The sequence below is a fragment of the Gorilla gorilla genome, chromosome 3 (genome assembly GCF_029281585.2).
Source record: "Gorilla gorilla gorilla isolate KB3781 chromosome 3, NHGRI_mGorGor1-v2.1_pri, whole genome shotgun sequence".
Classification (NCBI taxonomy): Eukaryota; Metazoa; Chordata; class Mammalia; order Primates; family Hominidae; genus Gorilla; species Gorilla gorilla.
In genome coordinates this window covers 149,071,697-149,091,502 of record NC_073227.2, presented here as the reverse complement: position 1 = coordinate 149,091,502, position 19,806 = coordinate 149,071,697, and the positions used below count along the sequence as shown (strand labels likewise).

The 19,806-nt window shown below is 45.5% G+C and overlaps 1 protein-coding gene across 12 annotated transcripts in view; it reads right to left on the bottom strand.

Moving 5' to 3' along the window:
* Window positions 1–19,806, bottom strand: part of JADE1 (jade family PHD finger 1) — a 65,816-nt gene that overhangs the window by 16,044 nt on the left and 29,966 nt on the right. For all 12 annotated transcript variants that reach the window (XM_055385366.2, XM_019025586.4, XM_055385373.2 and 9 more), the window contains 6 exons: window positions 16,251–16,336; window positions 12,762–12,919; window positions 10,125–10,312; window positions 7,022–7,233; window positions 3,481–3,648; window positions 1,824–1,940 (listed from right to left, as the gene is read on the bottom strand). In XM_055385366.2, the coding sequence (XP_055241341.1) occupies window positions 1,824–1,940; window positions 3,481–3,648; window positions 7,022–7,233; window positions 10,125–10,312; window positions 12,762–12,919; window positions 16,251–16,336 (929 nt within the window). The remainder of the gene's footprint in view (window positions 1–1,823; window positions 1,941–3,480; window positions 3,649–7,021; window positions 7,234–10,124; window positions 10,313–12,761; window positions 12,920–16,250; window positions 16,337–19,806) is intronic.

Sequence of the window (19,806 nt, the reverse complement as noted above, 5' to 3'; positions counted from 1 at the left end):
ACACCCCCACACATGCACACATATGCATGCTCACCCACATACGCATACTCACACACACCCATACTCACACACACTCACACTCACACATGCATACACACACACTCAAGTTCATCAGCTCCCTGCCCTTTTCTCTTCCTGCTCCACTCTTTCCTCCTCCTTCCCCAATCCAACTCAGGCCAGAGGCGGTTGTCATGTATTCACATGCCAAAAATATCTCCACTATTTCAAGGTCCCCAGCCAAATCCCACCAGCTGTCTCATGACCCACCCTCCAAATATTTCTGTTATATTTTGGATTCTTGAACACTAGTCAAAGTGATAAAGAAGAAAAGTAGAACCACTTGGCTTGTTAAAAAAATTTAAAAATAGGCGCGGTGGCTCAAGCCTGTAATCCCAGCACTTTGGGAGGCCGAGGTGGGTGAATCACGAGGTCAGGAGTTCGAGACCAGCCTGGCCAACATGGTGAAACCCCCATCTCTAATAAAAATACAAAAATGAGAATTAGCTGGGCGTGCTGGTGTGTGCCTGTAATCCTAGCTACTTAGGAGGCTGAGGCAGGAGAATCGCCTGAACCCGGGAGGCGGAGGTTGCAGTGAGCCGAGATCATGCCACTGCACTCCAGCTTGGGCGACAGAGTGAGACTCTGTCTCAAAAAAAAAAAAAAAAAATTTTTTAAAACCACCTTCCCGAAAAGTATTTATCAGTCGAAATACAAACTGACTTTGCCAAATAAGGTCATTTCTTTAAAACCCATGGCTGACAGGATGACCATGCTCTTGGAGCTTATGTCTGTGCTGAGCTGCTTTGAGAAAGAAGCCATCCCAAAACAGTGCCTCTGCTCCCAGAATTCAATGAGGAAACCAAGGAAGAAGAGCCTGTGGCCTGTGCTAGTACATCCCAGAAGATCCAAACTTAACCTGAAGGGCCCCCATCAGCCACACAGCACTGCAGGCCTCTCTAATCCTGACTGTCTAGATGTCAATAATGTGAGGCCTAAAAACGAACTTCTCAGTAGGGTCTTAGACCACATGAAAAACAGCATGCCATCTATATTCCCTCCTTAATTCCCCTATCTCATGACATCCTATACTTGTCTGTACCTGGATATGCAAAAGCAGGCAGGCAACATGTTTACACACAGGTGTGCACGCACTCTTTCGCTCACGCTCTCTCACACACACACACAACGTGCATGCGCGCCTGGTGCCATAAAGAATCAGACATCCAAATGATGCTCCAATCAGATGACAGCATACACAGGAGCTCCTCACAGATGACCCTCTACCCAGGCCGTGTTCAAAGAGTCTCTGTTTTTCCAACTGCAAATGCATTAGCATGTCCCCTTAATTACTAACAGGTGTGCGCACACCATGGAAACCTGCAATCTCAGGAGGCCGCCACAGAGGTGGGCCAGGGTCTGCAGCTACACTCGGTGACTGCAGGTGGGAGGGTGGCCAACTCTCAAATGCCGTGTCAAGGAACATCTCACTAAGACTGCTAGGAGGTGTTGGCCTATGGAAAGAAGCTGCGATGCTAGACTTTGGGCAGAAAGGGTAGCGAGAGACAAACTGCAACCGCCTCACAGCTCAGGGGAACTTCTGAACTACCCTGTGACTGTGAAAGCTTGGGTTCTAGTTACACCGGATACAGTTAGCCTATTAAAGGTGTGTGTACTGGGGCTGGAGTCACCCCTTGGGAACCTCGTCCTGCTTCCTGGATTCTAGTCCCCTCTCCAAACCCTTGGACAGTTCACAGAGCCTTCCCTCATCCTGCTCCCCACCACGCAGGAAAGGAAAATGAAGCCATTCTTAGGAAGCTAATTACCTGTATAGAGGCCCCAAACTTCTCATTGCAGAGGCTGCACACTAGCGCCCACCGGCTGCTGGGAATGTGTGACACCTTGGTGATGGGCTCCATCTTCTCCGGGCTGCCAATGCTCACCTAAAGGTTGGAAAACAGCAAGACAGGGTGGCTCAGGTCGTCAAAGGCTGAACATGAATGTCAGAAACTAAAAGATCCATTACTTTCCTACATCTCTCCTACCAGACAGTGGCAAGGGGCACCCACTCAAAGCAAACCCTTACTTTAAAAGCCTCGGAACAGCCCCAGTGACAACTGAGCTCACAGCCCAGTCCCCATCTGACAGACATCCCTGTTTGTCAAAAACACTTAGATAACTGAGTTTTCACTTCTCACCGGAGCGTCTGATGACAAAGAGTCATGTACCAGGACAATGTCGTCTGTAATCTCTAGCTCATAACAAATTGGTGAAGACTAAAAATCCATCTTAAATCGATTCAAATAGGTTGTCAACAACAGGGTAAGTAAATATAACCTGTTTTTAATCTCTCGCCAAAGAAAACCATTTTCTTCAGTCTGAAACATGACTACATTCAAGATGGGAAGTTACAAAGATAAATAAGGTATCATCTCTGCATTCAGCCTGGATCACCGAATTGTATCCCATCAATACCAAACCACAAGACCCAGTGCTACCAAGATCCGAATCATGAAACCTCAATCCAAATCATCCTCAAATAATATTCCCCAAGAGGAAAATGTACCAAAATCACACCCAAAAAATGCTGGAATTTGAATAGCAAATTATATTCTCACACTGAGCTATGCAAATTATATTAGTCAAGGTCTGAGACTAGAAATAAATTAGACCAGACCTGAAATTAAAAAGGTTGAGGCACAATAAGAGTTTAAATAAAAATCACCAAAGTATGCCTAAGAGTGGTGGTTTTTTAACCATGGTTGTGCCTCAACTCAAGTACAGCTTGCCACACACAGGATGTACAGCTGATCCTTGGGGAATGACACACCCAGGCCACAGCTGGTTAAGTGCTACAGGTCTGCTCCTGAGAGTGAGAGTCGCGATGGGAAGGCTCACTGCAATGGCTGGGTGACCACCACTAACTTCCCGTCCCAAGTGACTGCTGCTTCCAGCTAACATTTCCATGAATCTACATTCCATGACAAGATGAGAGTGTGCTTAAGATTCAGTTTTTCCTCAAGGAAAAAGGCAGCAACTAAAAGGTGTCTTTTTACTCATAGCTGCAATGCTGCCTATTTATGCATGGTTCTCCACCCACCCACTAAATCCCAGTTAAAAGCCAGGAGCTTCTGAGCTAAGGTGCTATTAAAAACCATGCTTGACCAGGCACAGTGGCTCACGCTTGTAATCCCAACACTTTGGAAAGCCAAGGAAAGAGGACTGCTTGATCCCAGGAGTTTGAGACCAGCCAGGTCAACAAAGTGAGATCCCCTCACTACAAAAAATAAAAAATAAGCTGGGCCTGGTAGCACATGCCTATAATCTCAGCTACTCAAAAGGCTGAGGTGGGAGGATCACTTGAGCCCAGCAGGTCAAGGCTGCAGTGAGCCATGATCCAGCTCACTGCACTCCAGCCTGGGCGACAGAGTTAAACTCTGTCTTAAAAAAAAGTAAAAACAACAAAAAAAGAACCACACGTACCTCAGGGATCCACAGAGCACAGCTAACGTGGACCCACTTGGTTCCGCTACGGGTGGGCTTCATAGCTCCACCCTTCTTCGGACACAGCAGACATTTTGGCTGAACCCCCAGGGCACATGTCCGGCACAGCCAGCTGCCCTCTGGTACCTTGAGGATTCCATAACAGGCCTGTGATGCCACAGCACATCCCAGAGGAATAGAGAGAAAGAGAAAATGTTATTTTTCCCATTATATCTATTCACTTTAAACACTTAGAAAGATTTTAACAGAACTACCACCAAAGCAGAGACACTCCCACAGCTTCCTGGCTACGACCGTCTCCCCTCGGGAAAATGCCCGGCAGCCTCACAGGAGCATTTAGGAGGTGAATATGTATTCATAATAGGGGTGAGCTCTGCTGACACAATACATATTTATTTAGCAGAGGGTGGTCCTGGAAACTACTTGAGGACAGAAAGGTTTAAATGAAATCTGCTTTGCTGTGTTGCCGCAGAAACCCATCCATACCAAGTTTCTAAATATTGAGCAGTAAGTCCTCAGTAAGTCCTCGAAACACTCCACAGGGTTCCGTGAGAGAAGCTATTTCTCTACTTTACTGACAGAGGTGGGGTGGAATACAGAGTGTGGAGAAAAAGCACACAGCAGCTGAGAGAATCTCCCAAAGCTGCTGAATGAGATGGCAATGGAACAGGAGAGAAGCATGCACACTCCCTAGGCTAAGCAAACTCCATACCAACTAGATCCCAGCACTCTCCCAGTGAACAAAACAGGGCAGAAAAAGGAGACCTTCTACACAGGAAGAATGTCGTCTCCTTAGGTGGTATTTAAAACAAATTCAGCCTTTCAGAAATGGAGACAAAAAAAACAATTTAAATTAAAAAATAAAACAAAGCCTGTTTTGTACAAGATGGCAAAATTACACAAGATGGCATAAACTGCAGAAATCAAGGCTATTACAACTAAAGTAATTAAGACAGTTCAAAGACAGAAAAGGTTAATGTTAAATAACTGAATAAATAAAAACCACGATAGTACCAGGAGCATATTCAGAGAGCCCTTTAAAAACCCAACTGTTCAGAACTTTATCCTTAAATGACCTGGAAGTCAGGAAGTCGAGAGTCACAGTAGCATAGCTCTAATTCTTCAGACAGAAAAAACACAGCCACTATGCAATCTGAATACCCACGACGATGCAAAGAGGAAACCACAAGGATGAGAGTTGAGCAAAGAAAAGTCACACTTCAGATGGAAGCCTCAGAGCGCTGTTTGGGGGCCATAAATAAGCTACTGTCAACGCAGACTTACTAGAAAAAAATTTTTAATGGAGTTAAGTGACACTACAAAGGTTTCAAAACACTAAAGGTCTGTATCAGACATTCTACAGCCACATGTGAAGGAAGAAATTTTTTTCCTGGAAAAGCAGGTCTAAATTAATTTAGGAGATTACATAAAGTATGCCTTAAAGATAAGCCATGAAGGATTTCTCAAAGGAAAAATGAAGTAAATGTTGAGGAAAAGAGAAAAGGTGATATGGCAGAAAGAACAGAAGATGAGAAGGGGGCATCCAAAAGCCTTAAGTTACAACTCTGCCACACGCCCACCGTGAGAGCTTGCACAAGCCTGCCCTGACATCAGTTAACTCACTGATAACACAGGGGTTGACCAGTTTTCAAGCAGAATGCTTTTACTCAAAAAAATTTTTCATGGGGAAAAAAATAGCAAGTAAAGACAAGAAAAAGACTGAGAAGTCAGCCAAGTAAATACATGAAGCACCAGCAACCAAAAAAGCAATACTGGTCATCAGGATGCTCATGTCACAGAACAAAGCCACCACAGGAATTCTCACTACCGTAAGGAGACTTCCCAGACAGCGTGAGATCCAGAGCAACAGACGGCGATGACTGAAGCAGGAGTCGCAGGTCTCCCTATCAAGGAGCCAGGACTGGGCCACAGCTGGGGAGGTCTTCAGACAGAGGGAAAGCCTAGGAGGTCACAAATTATGAAGCAAAGGGTAATCAAGAACTTCATGGAGCAAACGTGCTTCTTCTTCCCAAGAAGTCACCAAGCACCTATTCCATACAAGTCTTTCTTTTAAGTTTGCTTTAAATCTCAGCATCAACAGGTGAATTTAAAGAAAGTACTTCAGGATAGCCTTTTAAATCCTAAGAATATACGTGGGCACATGTCCCCACCCAAATCCAAATTTCTTCATTACTGCATTAAAAACTAAATAAAAAAGAAAAGAGGCACTGAGATTGTCATAAACTTTTTAAGTTACCTAGCGCCCATCCTCCTGAAATCTAAGGGTTTCCCTTTCTGTGGATGGTAGCAAGCAATCACCAAAACCTACTGTCCTGTTTTTTAAGACAGGAAATCGTCTTCAAGAAAAGGGGCTGCTTTCCTCTCCTTTAACAGCTCAGCTTATACCCTAACACATGCTCACAAATATGACAGGCAAATTGTGTCCTCTAAAAGACATGTTGAAGTCCTAACTCCAAATATCTCAAAATGTGACCTTCTTTAGATTTAGAAGTAGTCATTGCAGATGTGATTATTTAAGATGAGCTCACTCTGAAGTAGGGTGGGTCCCTAGTCCAATATGACTGGTACCCTTCTAAGAAGACCGCCATGTGGACCGGGCACGGTGCCTCACACCTGTAATCCCAGCACTTTGGAAGGCCAAGGTGGGCGGATCATGAGGTCAGGAGTTCGAGACCAGCCTGGCCAACATAGTGAAACCCCATCTCTAGCCGGGTGTGGTGGCACACTCCTGCAGTCCCAGCTACTCAGGAGGCGGAGGAGGAAGAATCACTTGAACCCAGGAGGCAGAGGTTGCAGTGAGCCAAGACCACGCCATTGCACTCCAGCCATCTCAAAAAAAAAAAAAAAAAGACCACCATGTGAAGACAGAGACACAGGGAGAACACACATGATGATGAAGGCAGCCGCGAGCCAAGGAATGCCCAAGATTGCCCAAATCACCATAAGCTACAAAGAGGCAAGGAAGGGCTCTCCTGCATGTTTCAGAGGAAGCACAGCACTGCCACCACCTCAATTCTGGACTTTTAGTTTCCAGAACCACAAGACAATACATTTTTGTTGTTTTAAGCACACACAGTCTGTAGTAATTTGTCTGTTCCACAGGGCAGCTGTAAGAAACTAATACAGCACACTAACCACCTTTTCAAAGGTTTGTTTTCTCAGTGTTCTTAATACCTAAACTTAAGTGTTACAGTAGGACAGAGGGGGCTCATACATTCTTTTTAAGTAAACTTGACTTTTATGGATAAGAATAAAACACTATGTGAAGAAAGACGATTTCCACAGAGGGTGCTATCCTTCTGGTTGCAAAAGCAGAGGATATATTTCAATCACTATAAGAACCTACTAGGGAAAAAGAAAGTCTATAGGGCACATTTCTTTAAATCGTAGAAAAACAGACCCCATTCGGAGGAAGAATCCTGGACTCCAGGCATACACTCCCACAGCAGACAGGCTCATGCCCCAGGTTTCTTCTTTCTGGCCTCCCTGCCCCACATACCTGGTGCACACAGATGTTGCATTTGTCACAGAACACCATCTCATTGCCGTCCTCACCATCAGGAGACTGGCAGACATCACAGACAACATCTTCATCATATTCGATCCCCAGGCCTTCCTCAGTCTCTATGGCATGATTCATATTGTCGTAGCATCGCTGCTCAAATTCCTCTAGGACCCTCTCCATGGTGTATTCATCTAGTTCAGGCATTCCTGAAGTTAAAAATGCCACAAAACCCATTTTAATAAATCCATATTAATAAATATTACAAAATAGTACTGGTTTATTTATACTTAAAAATAATGTATAATGAATAAATAATAGTACAATAAATAAATCCAATCACTGGCCAGGCGTGGTGGCTCACATCTGAGCCCAAGAGCTCAAGGTCAGCCTGGGCAACATAGTGGAACCCCATCTCTACAAAAAATATGAAAATTAGCCAGACGTGGTGGCACACACCTGTAGTCCCAACTACTCAAGAGCCTGTGGTGGGAGAACTGCTTGAGCCCAGGAGGTTGGGGGTATAGTGAGCCATGACTGTGCCACTGTGATCCAGGCTGAGTGACATAAGACCCTGTCTCAATCAATCAATCAACCCATCGATGCATCCATCCCTGAGGGCCCCAAAATTTTTTATTAAATGCTTATCAGATCCTTCTAAGAAACAATCTTCAAAGGGGAGAGTCTTCCAGGAAACTGTTATGTTCCTATGGTCAGGTAGTGAAGATGCAGTGTAGTAAATGGAAAAGCAAAAGGTAAATTTTAAAAGGATTCAAGGATATTAAATACATGCATTGTTGAATAAGTCATTTCATTATACTCATTACACATAACAACTAACACGTAAGTGACTTCAAAACCATGACTTCATATAATGGTTTGGATGTTTTTAAAAATTTGCCTTTCTTGGTAGGTAAAACAGTTCTCTCAAAACAGATTTCACTTTGGGCACTCAAATATTTTTAAATGGTTTATCCCTCCTCATCCTCTTACTTCTACAAGGTTGAAAAACATAGTTAACCAAATGCAAAAAAGACTGAAACACAAGGCGCGGTGGCTCATGCCTATAATCCCAGTACTTTGCAGGTAGATCATTTGAGGTCAGGAGTTCACAACCAACCTGGCCAATATGGCGAAATCCTGTCTCTACTAAAAATACAAAAATTAGCCAGGCACGGTGGCAGGTGCCAATAATCCCAGCTACTTGGGAGGCTGGGGCAGGAGAATCGCTTGAACTCAGGAGGTAGAGGTTGCAGTCAGCCGAGATTGCACCCCTGCACTCCAGCATGGGCCACAGAGCGAGACTTCATCTCAAAAAAGAAAGAAAAAAAGACCAATAACAGCTAAGACAAACATATTTAAGCATGCGTTCCGTTTATGTTATAAAATTACAAAATTAATCTTGCCAATGTATTCAACAGTATCTTCAAATATGGATTAGCCCAGTTCTTATTATTTAAACCATTCATAAATGCGAAGAGTCTTTGGGCTGAGTCCTCTGACTTAACACAGGACACCTAGATTCCAGTCAAGTGTATTACACTGGTCTTTATAATGTGCTTACAACACAGCAGAAACTGTATCATCTCTGAAGCTAAAATTTAGTATTCAGTTCCAAAAGATCTCTGAGAACTCCTGAACTCATGCCATAAAACCACCTTGTGGCCTGCTAATGTTTTGGCCATTAATACCTAAAGCAGGACCAAGAAGAAGGAAGTCTATTTTGTCTATAAAAACACCTGAGTAACTGAGCGAGTAGAAAACAACACCATGCTCAGCTCAGTCTACATTATCACTCCCATTCAACAGGTGGTGAGCCTAATGGCAGGACAAGCATCTACTGCAAGCCACACCCTATGCTACGTTCCCTGGAAAGACGCAAAAGGTCTTGGCCCTTCAAGGCTGTGAAATCCACCATGACAAAAATCTTGTGATTTTTTTTTTTTTTTTTTTTTTGAGATGGAGTCTGGCTCTGTTGCCCGGGTGGGAATGCAGTGGCACAATCCCGGCTCAAGGAAACCTCCACCCCCTCAAGTGACTTGAGAAGAATCACCTCAAGTGATTCTTCTGCCTCAGCCTCCTGAGTGGCTGGGACCACAGATGCCCACCACCACGCCTAGCTAATTTTTGTATTTTTAGTAGAGACGGGGTTTCACCATGTTTGCCAGGCTGGTCTTGAAGTCCTGACCTCAGGTGATCTGCCCACCTTGGCTTCCCAAAGTGCTGGGATTACAGACGTGAGCCAACAAGCCCGGCCGATCTTGTGATTATTTACTATGTCCTAGATTACAATACACAGCCCTTGCCACCACCTCCCCACCGTGTACCTACAGCACAAAAGCTAATTAATCCTCACAGTTTTTCACACTGAGCCCAGACTTGACTCCACTGTCTTGTTCATCAAGACCCTCAAGGCAACCCTTAGCAATCAGGACTGGCATGTGAGATGAGACCTACACGCCATCCCAGTCTCAACACCATGAGATGCTCCAACGTCTACATACACTAAAATGAGCTTGCAGAAAAGAGGTGGAGAAGGGCTGGGCACGCAGCTAATGTCAGGCTTCACTGAAGGAAAGCCAGGACAGAGATAAATGGAGGCAAAAAGAACTCCAGGTTTGCAGCATGACATAAGGAAAATCGCTCAAGTTAAAACACACATGATGTGCTTGGAAATGGGGAGCATGCCTGGAAGAGTGTTCATTTAGAGAAGCAGCAAACCACGGCTAAAGAAGGAATCCGAATGGCATCACAGGAAAAAAACACTAGAGCAGGTAACGGTGGGCCATGCCCTTTTGTCACTTCGTTTCCCTGGACTTCAGCTTCCTTAAGGTAAGTGAATGAGGGAGTTAGATCAGAGCGGGGATGGGAATCCCTGGTGCCTGAGCCAAGGAGCCCTGCTTCCACTCTGAAACCATCTCAGCACATCTGACACAGCCAAACAGGCTGAGATCTAAGGCAGGGCTGCGATTCTCACTGACTGAAGCTATGATGGAGCTGCCTTCAACTGGCAATAAGCTTTCTGCTACTCACCTACCTGCCTAAAACATGTCTCTATTCATCACTGGTTAATAAAATAATAGAATACATGGTCTCTCACCCATCTCCTTAAATTCTTCATTGGTCAGTTCCAGCCATGCAGCATCCATGTCATTGAGGTCATAGCGACACACGCTGTCAGCCAGCGTCCGGATGTCCACATAGCCCAACTCGGGAGGCTCAGAGCCTGATGACACGATGTACTTCTTGGGCCTGATGAACATGAGGGATTTCTCTTCAGACACAACCCTGGATAACAAAAAAACAAGGCAGCCAGGTTACCCTTTCAGCCACAGACAATGAAGTGTGCCACAAGGCCCCAAGTGTCTTCCTCTTCCAACCCTCAGAGCCTCAGGTCATCACCAGAGGCTGAAAACCTGAATGTCACTGCTAATAAAACCTTAACTAGAAGTTGTTAAAGCCTGCTAACAGGCAATAGATACAAATGAAAACACTGTAGAAGCCTTCGAAATCTGCTTCCCGGGACCCTGCTGTGCCCTGCCCACCACCTCTGACCACTCTGGCCTGCAGCCAACACCAAAACACACTGACCCATACATTTCAAGAGTTAGTCATTAAATCACTTTCCCTTAACCAGACCTGCCCATCCCTGCTGGAGGCCATTAGAACCAGGGCACCACACAGGCAGGGCAGGCGCAGCAGACTCTGAGAACCAGAGGGAGAAACCCACCAACCCTCACACCTCACAAAAAAAAAAGATGGAGAGAGGGAAAAGAAAATTAGGCCTTTGGCTGGGCAAGGTGGCCCAAGCCTGTAATCCCAGCACTTTGGGAGGCCGAGGCAGGTGGATCATTTGAGGTCAGGAGTTTGAGACCAGCCTGGCCAACACAGTGAAACCCCATCTCTACTAAAAATACAGAAATTAGCCAGGTATGGTGGCGCACGCCTGTAACCCCAGCTACTCGGGAGGCTGGGGCAGGAGAATCGCTTGAACCCGGGAGGCAGAGGTTGTAGTCAGCCAAGATTGCACCACTGCACTCCAGCCTGGGCAACAGAGTGAGACTGTCTCAAATGCAAACAAAAAAAAGAAATAAGACCCCGGCCATTACCAACAAATCTAAGAAACAGAGTCCCAGCCAAGAAGGGGACTGACTCTCCCAACATATACCCATGATCCCAGGAACAAAAGCACAAGTTTCTCCTCCTGGTACTGCCACACAATCTCTCCCGACCTTTAACACCTGGAGTGGTGCTTTCCAACTCACCCCACTCAAAATAAGAGGGCATGTGCAAGAAGAGCAAATCACTCCCGACTTGGAACCAAAAAAAGGCCATCTTCCTAATCACAGACCCCAGGCCTCAACAAAGTCCTTCCACATATGCGTTTCCACAGTTTAAATTACTGTCAACAGGCTGCCCAGAGTCTGTCAGAGTACCTTCATCACCCTTATATTACGGGAGTGATTTTATCTACATGACACTGACATGGACAAACTGAAGGGATTTATTTCTCCTACTCAACCAAGAGCAGGGATCCAACTTGCTCAGGGCTCCAACTTTAATACAGCTTGTAAAACTTCCACAAGCTGTATTAATGCTCGCTTCTGTCCTGGCTCCCCACTGAAAGTGAAGCATTCAGCAAGTGATTGCTGGACTGGGGCTGCCAGTGCTGAATCAGGTGATGCCGCATCTCAGACACAGGCTCTGAGGCAGATACCTGGTCTGCCCCACAGGGCCCCATGACCACTCCATTCCACAGGTTCAGACTCTAGCCTGTGGGGGCCATCCTGGCACTCCTGATTGGTCACCTAAACCTGAGTAAGACAGGGGCATTTGTCACCACTGGATAGACTCCCCAGAGATCCCAAAATGACAACACAAATTTGATAATCTTAAGTGCCCAAAAAAAGAGACACAAAGTGGGTGAGGGCCAGGAAGCAAGTTCAGTCATGACTCAGCGTGGAGAAAGACACTATTTCGCAAAGCAGCAGCCAACTGATGATGGCGGAGAAGCCAGGTGCCGGCTGAGCACAGAGGGCACTCAAGCCTCCCTCCTAACAGGACTCTCCAGGTGGCACAGAGCGGCACAGTGAGGAAATGAGTAAACTAGCTGCAACCTGATTGTGAGGAGAGTCGGCAGGGACTCGACCCTGAGGGATCTTTAAAGATAAGTCAGTAAATCCAGAGAACGCACCCCAAGAACAATGTGACCAGTCAAAATAAATCCCTCCAAAACTCCCCTCTCCACAAACCCTAACTGACAGGTCTCCTTACACCTGTCCTCCTCCAAAGGCAGAGGCAACCGCAGTAGACAGAGCAGCTGCCCGCGCTAGTTCCCAACAAAGCCAGATGCTTCTCTCCAGGAGAGCCACTCTCCAGAGCCAATATGGAGGGCAGGAAAAGAGGATGCCGACGTGTGAACACCCAAATTTTCCTCCCCTAGCCCATCACTTCCCAGGATGTCTTGGAATTTGCCTTCCTCTCATAAGACAGCAGCACCTCCCCACAGTGGTGGCTGTAATGTTAAGTTTGGAGGCTCATGGCCCTCAAAACCACTACCCTGTATGCCTGAAGCATGTTGCTCCTGCATTTCTGTCTCCACTTGAGGCCTCATGGTATTTTAATGCTAACTCAGAAACTGTCTCTTCCCACAGAAATTGTCTCTTCTCAGATGCCTGCTGTCAGGGAAGAAGAGCAAGGGTGGGTGGAGAGGCTTCTGTCCTCAGGGCATCTCTACCTGGCCACAGGCTGAGGGATGGTCCCCGGGCTCACAGGCACCTGGACCCCTTTCTCCCATTCCTGTCTCCAGGGATCTGCCAACACATAGTACTCATCCGGGTTCAGCTGGTAGGAGTCATGCAACTTCATGGCAGTGATCAGGTCTGTCCTAAACACCTGGAAAGGAAGAGAAAGGGACACTGACATTTGATATTTGCATTCTTATTCAGAGTGCTGGCAGCTGCAATGTAACCATGGAGCCGCCATGTAACAAGGTCACTGTATCAACATAGAACAAGCCTGACCTATTACAGAAAAACTTTGCCTGACACGCCTTTTACCTCACTCAGGCATGGGGGGTGGCAGTGCTGAGGGAACACTGCCCTCTCACTCCCTCAGTCCATAGTGTCCACAACAACGTCAACAAAAACAACAAAAAATCTTGTTGTCCACCTCTGAAAAATGTCTCTCAGTTCACCAAAAGGGCTGCTGAAAACATGTACCTGGAAATCTCTGAAGGGAGATACTGCACTCAAGGGTGCTCTAGAAATATAACTCCACTAACCATGTAACAACTTCAAGCCAAAACCCAGAACCACCAGGGACTCATCTCCTTTTTTTTTTTTTGTCTGAGATGGAATCTTGCTCTGTCGCCCAGGCTGGAGTGCAGTGACACAGTCTTGGCTCCCTGCAACCTCTGCCTCCCAGGTTCAAGCTATCCTCCTGCCTCAGCACCCCCGAGTAGCTGAGATTACAGGTGCACGCCACCACGCCCAGCTAATTTTTGTGTTTTTAGTAGAAACAGGGTTTCATCATGTTGGCCAGGCTGGTCTCAAACTCCTGACCTCAAATGATCTACCTGCCTCGGCCTCCCAAAGTGCTGGGATTACAAGCATGAGCCATTGCTCCTGGCCAGGGACTCACCTTCTATAATGAGACTGCCCCCACCCAGGCCCTACCTCCCAGGGCACCAGGGTTTATGGTATGGTAGCTGGTGAAGTCAAGGTCTGGGCTGGCCTAGAAAAATCTGGAAGAGATGCAACCACAGGCCACTGGGTTGATGGGCCCGCAAAAACATGTTTGCACACCTTCACCTGGCAAAACTTCTACCTGGGAAGAGTTATTTGTGGGGAAAGGAAATAGAGAAAGTCACTACCCTCTCCCCACTCTGCCAAAAACAGGCAGATCCAACAGTGCCCCTCTACCAAGAGAGCTCCCCAATTCCTTATCACAGGCCGAATGAAGGAAACCACAGGAAAGGCAGCCATCCCAGTGCCTATGCCACTGCAGACTCCTGGGCCTGTGGCATTCATCCTTGGTCAGTGAGGCCTGTCCCTGGGGTGGAGCACAACAACGCCTCCCAGCCAGGGCTGCACAGCTGGCTCCCTCTCAAGCCTCGTCCTTGGCCCACTGGTGTCTAAGGCTGCATAAGAAAGCTCTGACCTTGACATCAGGACCAGCCCAAAGTTGTGTTTGGCATCGAGCAAGCTTGCATCTGTAAGCTGCCCTGTCTGTTTACACAAGTCACAATGCTGAACTCTCTTTTCTCAGGACAGGGAGTTCTTTCTTGTGCTACTAAGCACAGTTCACATCATACGCCTGCTATTGGTCCATATTTGTTTTTCCTGGTGGCTTTTCAGGCTAGTGATCACTTTAATAAACTTCACCATAATAAAGTCTGAGGCAGTGTCTGAATAAAGAGGCCATTTCTCCCGCCTGTCATTTTCAATACGGACTATTCCCCAGTATGCCACTCTTCATTTCTAAAGTCCTATTAACAAGCAAGAATTAGGCCATGCACCTCCCACAAAAATCACATGTAATACCAGGATCCTTCCCTTCAAGCACAGAGCCGTTGAAGCAGGTGCCCAGCCCAGTGGACACCAACTCCCTGGCCCCCAAGAGAAAAGTACTTTAAAACCTAAGAGATGGGCCTATACCTTCAAGAGCCAATCAGGTAAAAACATATTCCAACTAACTGATATAAATAAAAAACAAAGGAGTTTGCCAAAAAAGAAAGAAAATCAAACTGAAGCAATGAAATGAAAAAAAGGCAGCCTGCTATTCCTTTGCTCAAAGACTCGGTCAAGAACTGAAACAAAGGCCCTCAAATGGACGTCAACTCTGGAGTCTCTGGTAGAGTATGTTAGTGCCGTACATATAGTTTGGACTCAGGGTTGAGAAAAACATCTGGACCAAAATATAGGGCTGGGACAAAGCCAGCACAGCAACCCGTGCTGCTGGGCCCCCTCCTCCATGCTTGGTGTCAGTGCTGGAAGTAAGTTTCGAACTACACCACTGGGGACCAGCCCTCATCACACCAGGTCACAGCTCCTCAGTCCCCCTGTGTATTCCTGTGCTGAAGTAACAGGAGTTTAGTGTGAACATCAGAAAGGTATTTTGGGGGTTACAGACACAGCACAAGGAATTAAGAAATAAAGAGCAGCAGAGACACTCCTTGGCAAACAAAAGGAAGAGAGCACTAAAGGTTCAAAGGAAAAACGGCCTGAAATAAAGTAAGGGGAAGAAGTGGCTACCTTCCCAAGCACATTTGATCTCATGCTAAAGTGCCTCCTGGGATGGTTTTCCACAATTCTAAAGGATGTAAACTACTTCCTCATGGAGGAAGCTATTCCACAACCAAATAACTCCTCCACTCCACAACAGGGCAGCCTTTTGATGTTCCCTATTAGAGCCCGGGAAGTTCCTCCAAGGAATATCTGCCTATGCATTGCCATTACAGGATGAGGCTGTCTGTGAACTCATCCCATAAGAAGCAGCACAAAACAAAGCATTCAACCAAAGAAACTCTTCCTATAACCTTCTCACTTGAAAACTGTGATAAAATAAAATGCTTTTTCTTCGATGATTTAAAGCCTAGCAAAAGTCTTTAGAATAAACAGACCTCAGGCCTCATAAGGGCCCCTAAACAAAGACCAGCAGAAAGAAATGCACCTAAAAGCACCTTTAGATAGACAGATAACAAAAGTTAGGGAGCAGAGGAAACATAAGATGAGAAACAAATTGAGAAAGAATGGGGAAAGCCTTCAGCATAATCCCCTAAACAAAAGTCCCAGAGTTTTGGTTATTGCCAAATAAGCCACAAATCCATGGCTAAAACTAACTTGAGGCTGGCAGTGACTTGGCAGCAGCTGAACCTGCTGATATCCTGGCCAGAGAAAGAAAAGTTGTTGGGAGCCAGCGAAGATGCAACAGGAAAGGAAAAAAAGAATGTAATTAATAATAATAACTAACATTTACTGAGCACTTTTTATGTGCCAGCAACTATTCACATGCTTTGCATGTATTAGTCTATGTGTATTAACCCACTTAATCCTCACAACAATCCTATGAGGTAGACACTTGTGTTCTCCCCATCTTACAGATTTGGAAACTGGAGCACAAGGATTTGAATAATTTGCCCAGGACTGCACAAATAGATACCACTCAACTAGGCATATGGGGTAGCATATATTCATGCACGGTCAGGCAAGCATTCAAGAAGTACCTCCGAAGGCTTTCGATCTTCATGTCTGGAGCAGGAGCTTCTCCTATGCTGGGATCGGGAATTCTGGGACCAAGTAGTTGACAGGCCTAAAAAAACAAATATCCAAATAAGAACCATTAGAAATTGCAGGGGTCACTGAGTGTTCTCAGGGGTTTTCTTACCCAAACTCATCCCAGGCTCACCTCAGCACTGCACCCAGAGACCACCTGTGATGCCCTCCTGGCTCTCACAGAGCTCTTCCACGTCCATCAGTTATTTAACTCTCACCTCTCATGAGCAGGCCTAACATGCTCATTCTGTGCAGGGATGCTGTATCAAGGACCACACCCAACAGAAGAGAGGACTTTAAGAACACCATGCAGGTGTAGTCTTCACCCATAAGCCTGCACTGAAGAGGTTCAAAGTCTCATGCTGCTAAATACAAATTGAAAAAATATCAGGCCAGGGGTGGCGGCTCATGCCTGTAATCCCAGCACTTTGGGAAGCCAAGGCAGGTGGACCACCTGAGGTCAGGAATTCAAGACCTGCCTGGCCAACTTGGTGAAACCCCACCTCTACTAAAACTACAAAAATTAGCTTCGCGTGGTGGCAGGCGCCTGTAATCCCACCTACTCGGGAAGCCGAGGCAGGAGAATTGCTTGAACCTAGGAGGCAGAGGCTGAAGTGAGCCGAGACTGCGTCACTGCACTCCAGCCTGGGGGACAGAGCGAGACTCTGTCAAAAAAAAAAAAAAAAGAAAGAAAGAAAGAAAAGAAAAACATCTTACTGAGTTTTCAGGAAGCTTTCTAAAACACTTTTTTAAAAAAAGGTTTCACTCTACAAGGCATAAAAACTTAGCAATCCCTAGACAGGGAACCTCAGGCCTATGGTGTAGTAAATAGCTAGCATAGTGCCATAAGAAGGGAGGACGGTAGGTAAACAAACTTAGTGAAGACTAAGAGGCCAATTGCCAAATAACCTTTAAAATTTGCTCCACTTTCCCATGAAAATTCCAGTTGGCTCTGTTCTCTGCCTTTCTTCCAAAGGGGGGTCTACTCCTATCATCTGGCCTCCCCCAGAACATGGTACCTAACTGCTGCCTAACAGGGTCTCCCAACTGCTGCCAAGTCTGATCTCTTCTCTGCCCTGACACTTCTCAGCACCAACAACTCCATCCTGCCTGAAATTCTCCCTCAGCCTCAGTGGCAATTCTCTTTCCACTCTGTGGGTTCCTCCTCTCCATGTACCCCATCAACATGGGTTTCTCCTGAACTCTTTGCTCTTTTCTTGCTCCAAATGTTCTCCCCAGGGGGTGCTCACCCATGTCCACAGTCTTACCCAGCACACCCAGAGGAACCTGCCAGACCTACATTCCCAGACTAACCTCCCTCCCAAGCTCCAGATCCAGTTTCACCTTCACATAAGACATCAACCCTAAAGTATTCCTTAGATCTGTCAACTCAGCATTATAAAAACTGAGCTCAACATTTTACCCAAACCTGTTCTGCCTCTTACATTCCTACTTTGATGACTATTACCACCATTTCTACTTGACGTCAGAAATCTAAGAGTTGTCCTAGATGCTTCTCATTCAGGACACAATCAATGGCTAGGTCAATTCAACTTCCCAATAATTCCAGCTCCTCTTCTCCATCTCTGCCTCTGCCTCCTGTTAATTTGTTACAAAGACAACTTAAGTGCAAAACCTTCCATTTGTGGGTGCCGTACTGCTGCCAGAGATCTGAAACAACCCTAACACCCACATGTAGTATTTGTCCAACTTTCTGATAATTCACCTCCACCTCCTATTTTTAATAATCATCACCCCAATCCTGAACACCTACTGTACCATTTTCCAGAAATTAACAAAATCCAGAAAAATAAAAGCCAAAAAAGCTTAAGGTTAACTGCCATTCTGCCGGTGAAATCATTTGTCACTCAGACAGGAAGCTCTTATCTCTACAGATTCCAGAGACAGGAACAGAGAATCAAAGCACCCTTAAGACCTTGGGGACCTTAAGAAATAGATTCTGCACATAAGCCTATCATTAGATTTGCGATGACCAAGACCAAATGGGATTGCCATGCTTCCCTGACAGGGACAACGTCGGCACTACCCTTGAGCACCAGTTCTGAGGCTCATTACTAGGTCAACTGACTGCTGTTCCGCCAGCACAATCAGCAGAACTGGAGCTCCTGCTGGTGGCCCCATGGCATTTCAGTAAATGTTTTAGAAAATTCTTCTTTAAAAAAATACTAAGTGTGCCTCTTTAGACTCTAAATGAACAAGAATATTTCACTCCCACACTGAAAGAAATATTCTGGGCACACTGGGGTGAGCCCAACCTGCAGAAGTTCTAAATCTGGTCATTACTGGAAAAAAGGAAGACAGACGCCGAGTTAGGAACCTGGAGATGAAGGTGGTTGGGTGGCTCCTAGGGTCTATAAAGAGGCCTCTCTTTCTCCCTCTTGTCCTGGAGGCCATCCTCCAGCCGGTCCACAGCCTGAAAGAAGAGATGAGGAAAAGCACACGCAGTGTCTGGATGGAATTATCAGAAGGTCTGGGGAAGGGAAGAGAAGCAGAACAAAAAGGGATGGTCCTCCTCTGCTTTGATTTACTATGGAAAAGGTTATAAATGATAAGGAACAAAGCCAGAAATTTAGAGAATCACTCCACTGCTATACTTTAAAAATTAACAAGAAGTGGGGAGAAGAGGGTCTTCAGAGTCAAATACTTTCAGGGTTAAAGCAGAAACAACAAATTCATTCATTCTCAGGTTTTCTGACCCTCTTGTCTCTTCCTGAGGATCTGTCAGGATCCCTCCCAAGTAGTTTCCAAGGTTCCCAGGAAGCTTGCAGCTTTGCTGGCATAGAACACAACCCAAATAATGACACTCATTTGAAAACTTTTCCTAGGACTGCTTTCATAAATCCTGAAAATTGCTGTCTATGCCACATTTGCTTTTAAAAACAGATATACAAAGATGCTACATACTTGGTATCCAATAGTAATAACCAAGAGAAACTCTAGTCCACCCAAAAATAGTCTGTTCCTTTTCCTCTTAATTTACCTAGTGTTGATACAATACAGAAGAAGGAAAAGCAAAATTAATCCTATTAAACTCACTTTGCAGACAGGGAAAGACTGGTAAAGAAACTAAATTTAAATTATCACTGGCATAAGGAATGCTCTTAGCAGCTTATTTAGAAAAGCCAAAAATCAGAAACAACCTAAACATCCACCAACAGACTGTGAATGAAAAAACTCTGGTATATCCATACAGTGGAACACCATCCAGCAATAAAAAGGAATGAGCTACTGATACATGCAAACATGAATGAATGCTGAAGTAATTCTCCTGAGTGAAAGAAGCCAGACCAAAAAAAAAAAAGTCCATATTGTATTATTCCATTTACATACAACTCTAGAAATGCAAACTAATCTATAGTGACAGAAAGTAGATCAGTGGAAGACTAGAGAAAAGTGGGAGGGAAGGATTATCTTGATTTCAATGATTTCATGGGTATAAACATGTCAAAACGTATCAAAGTACACAATTTAAATATATGAGGCTCA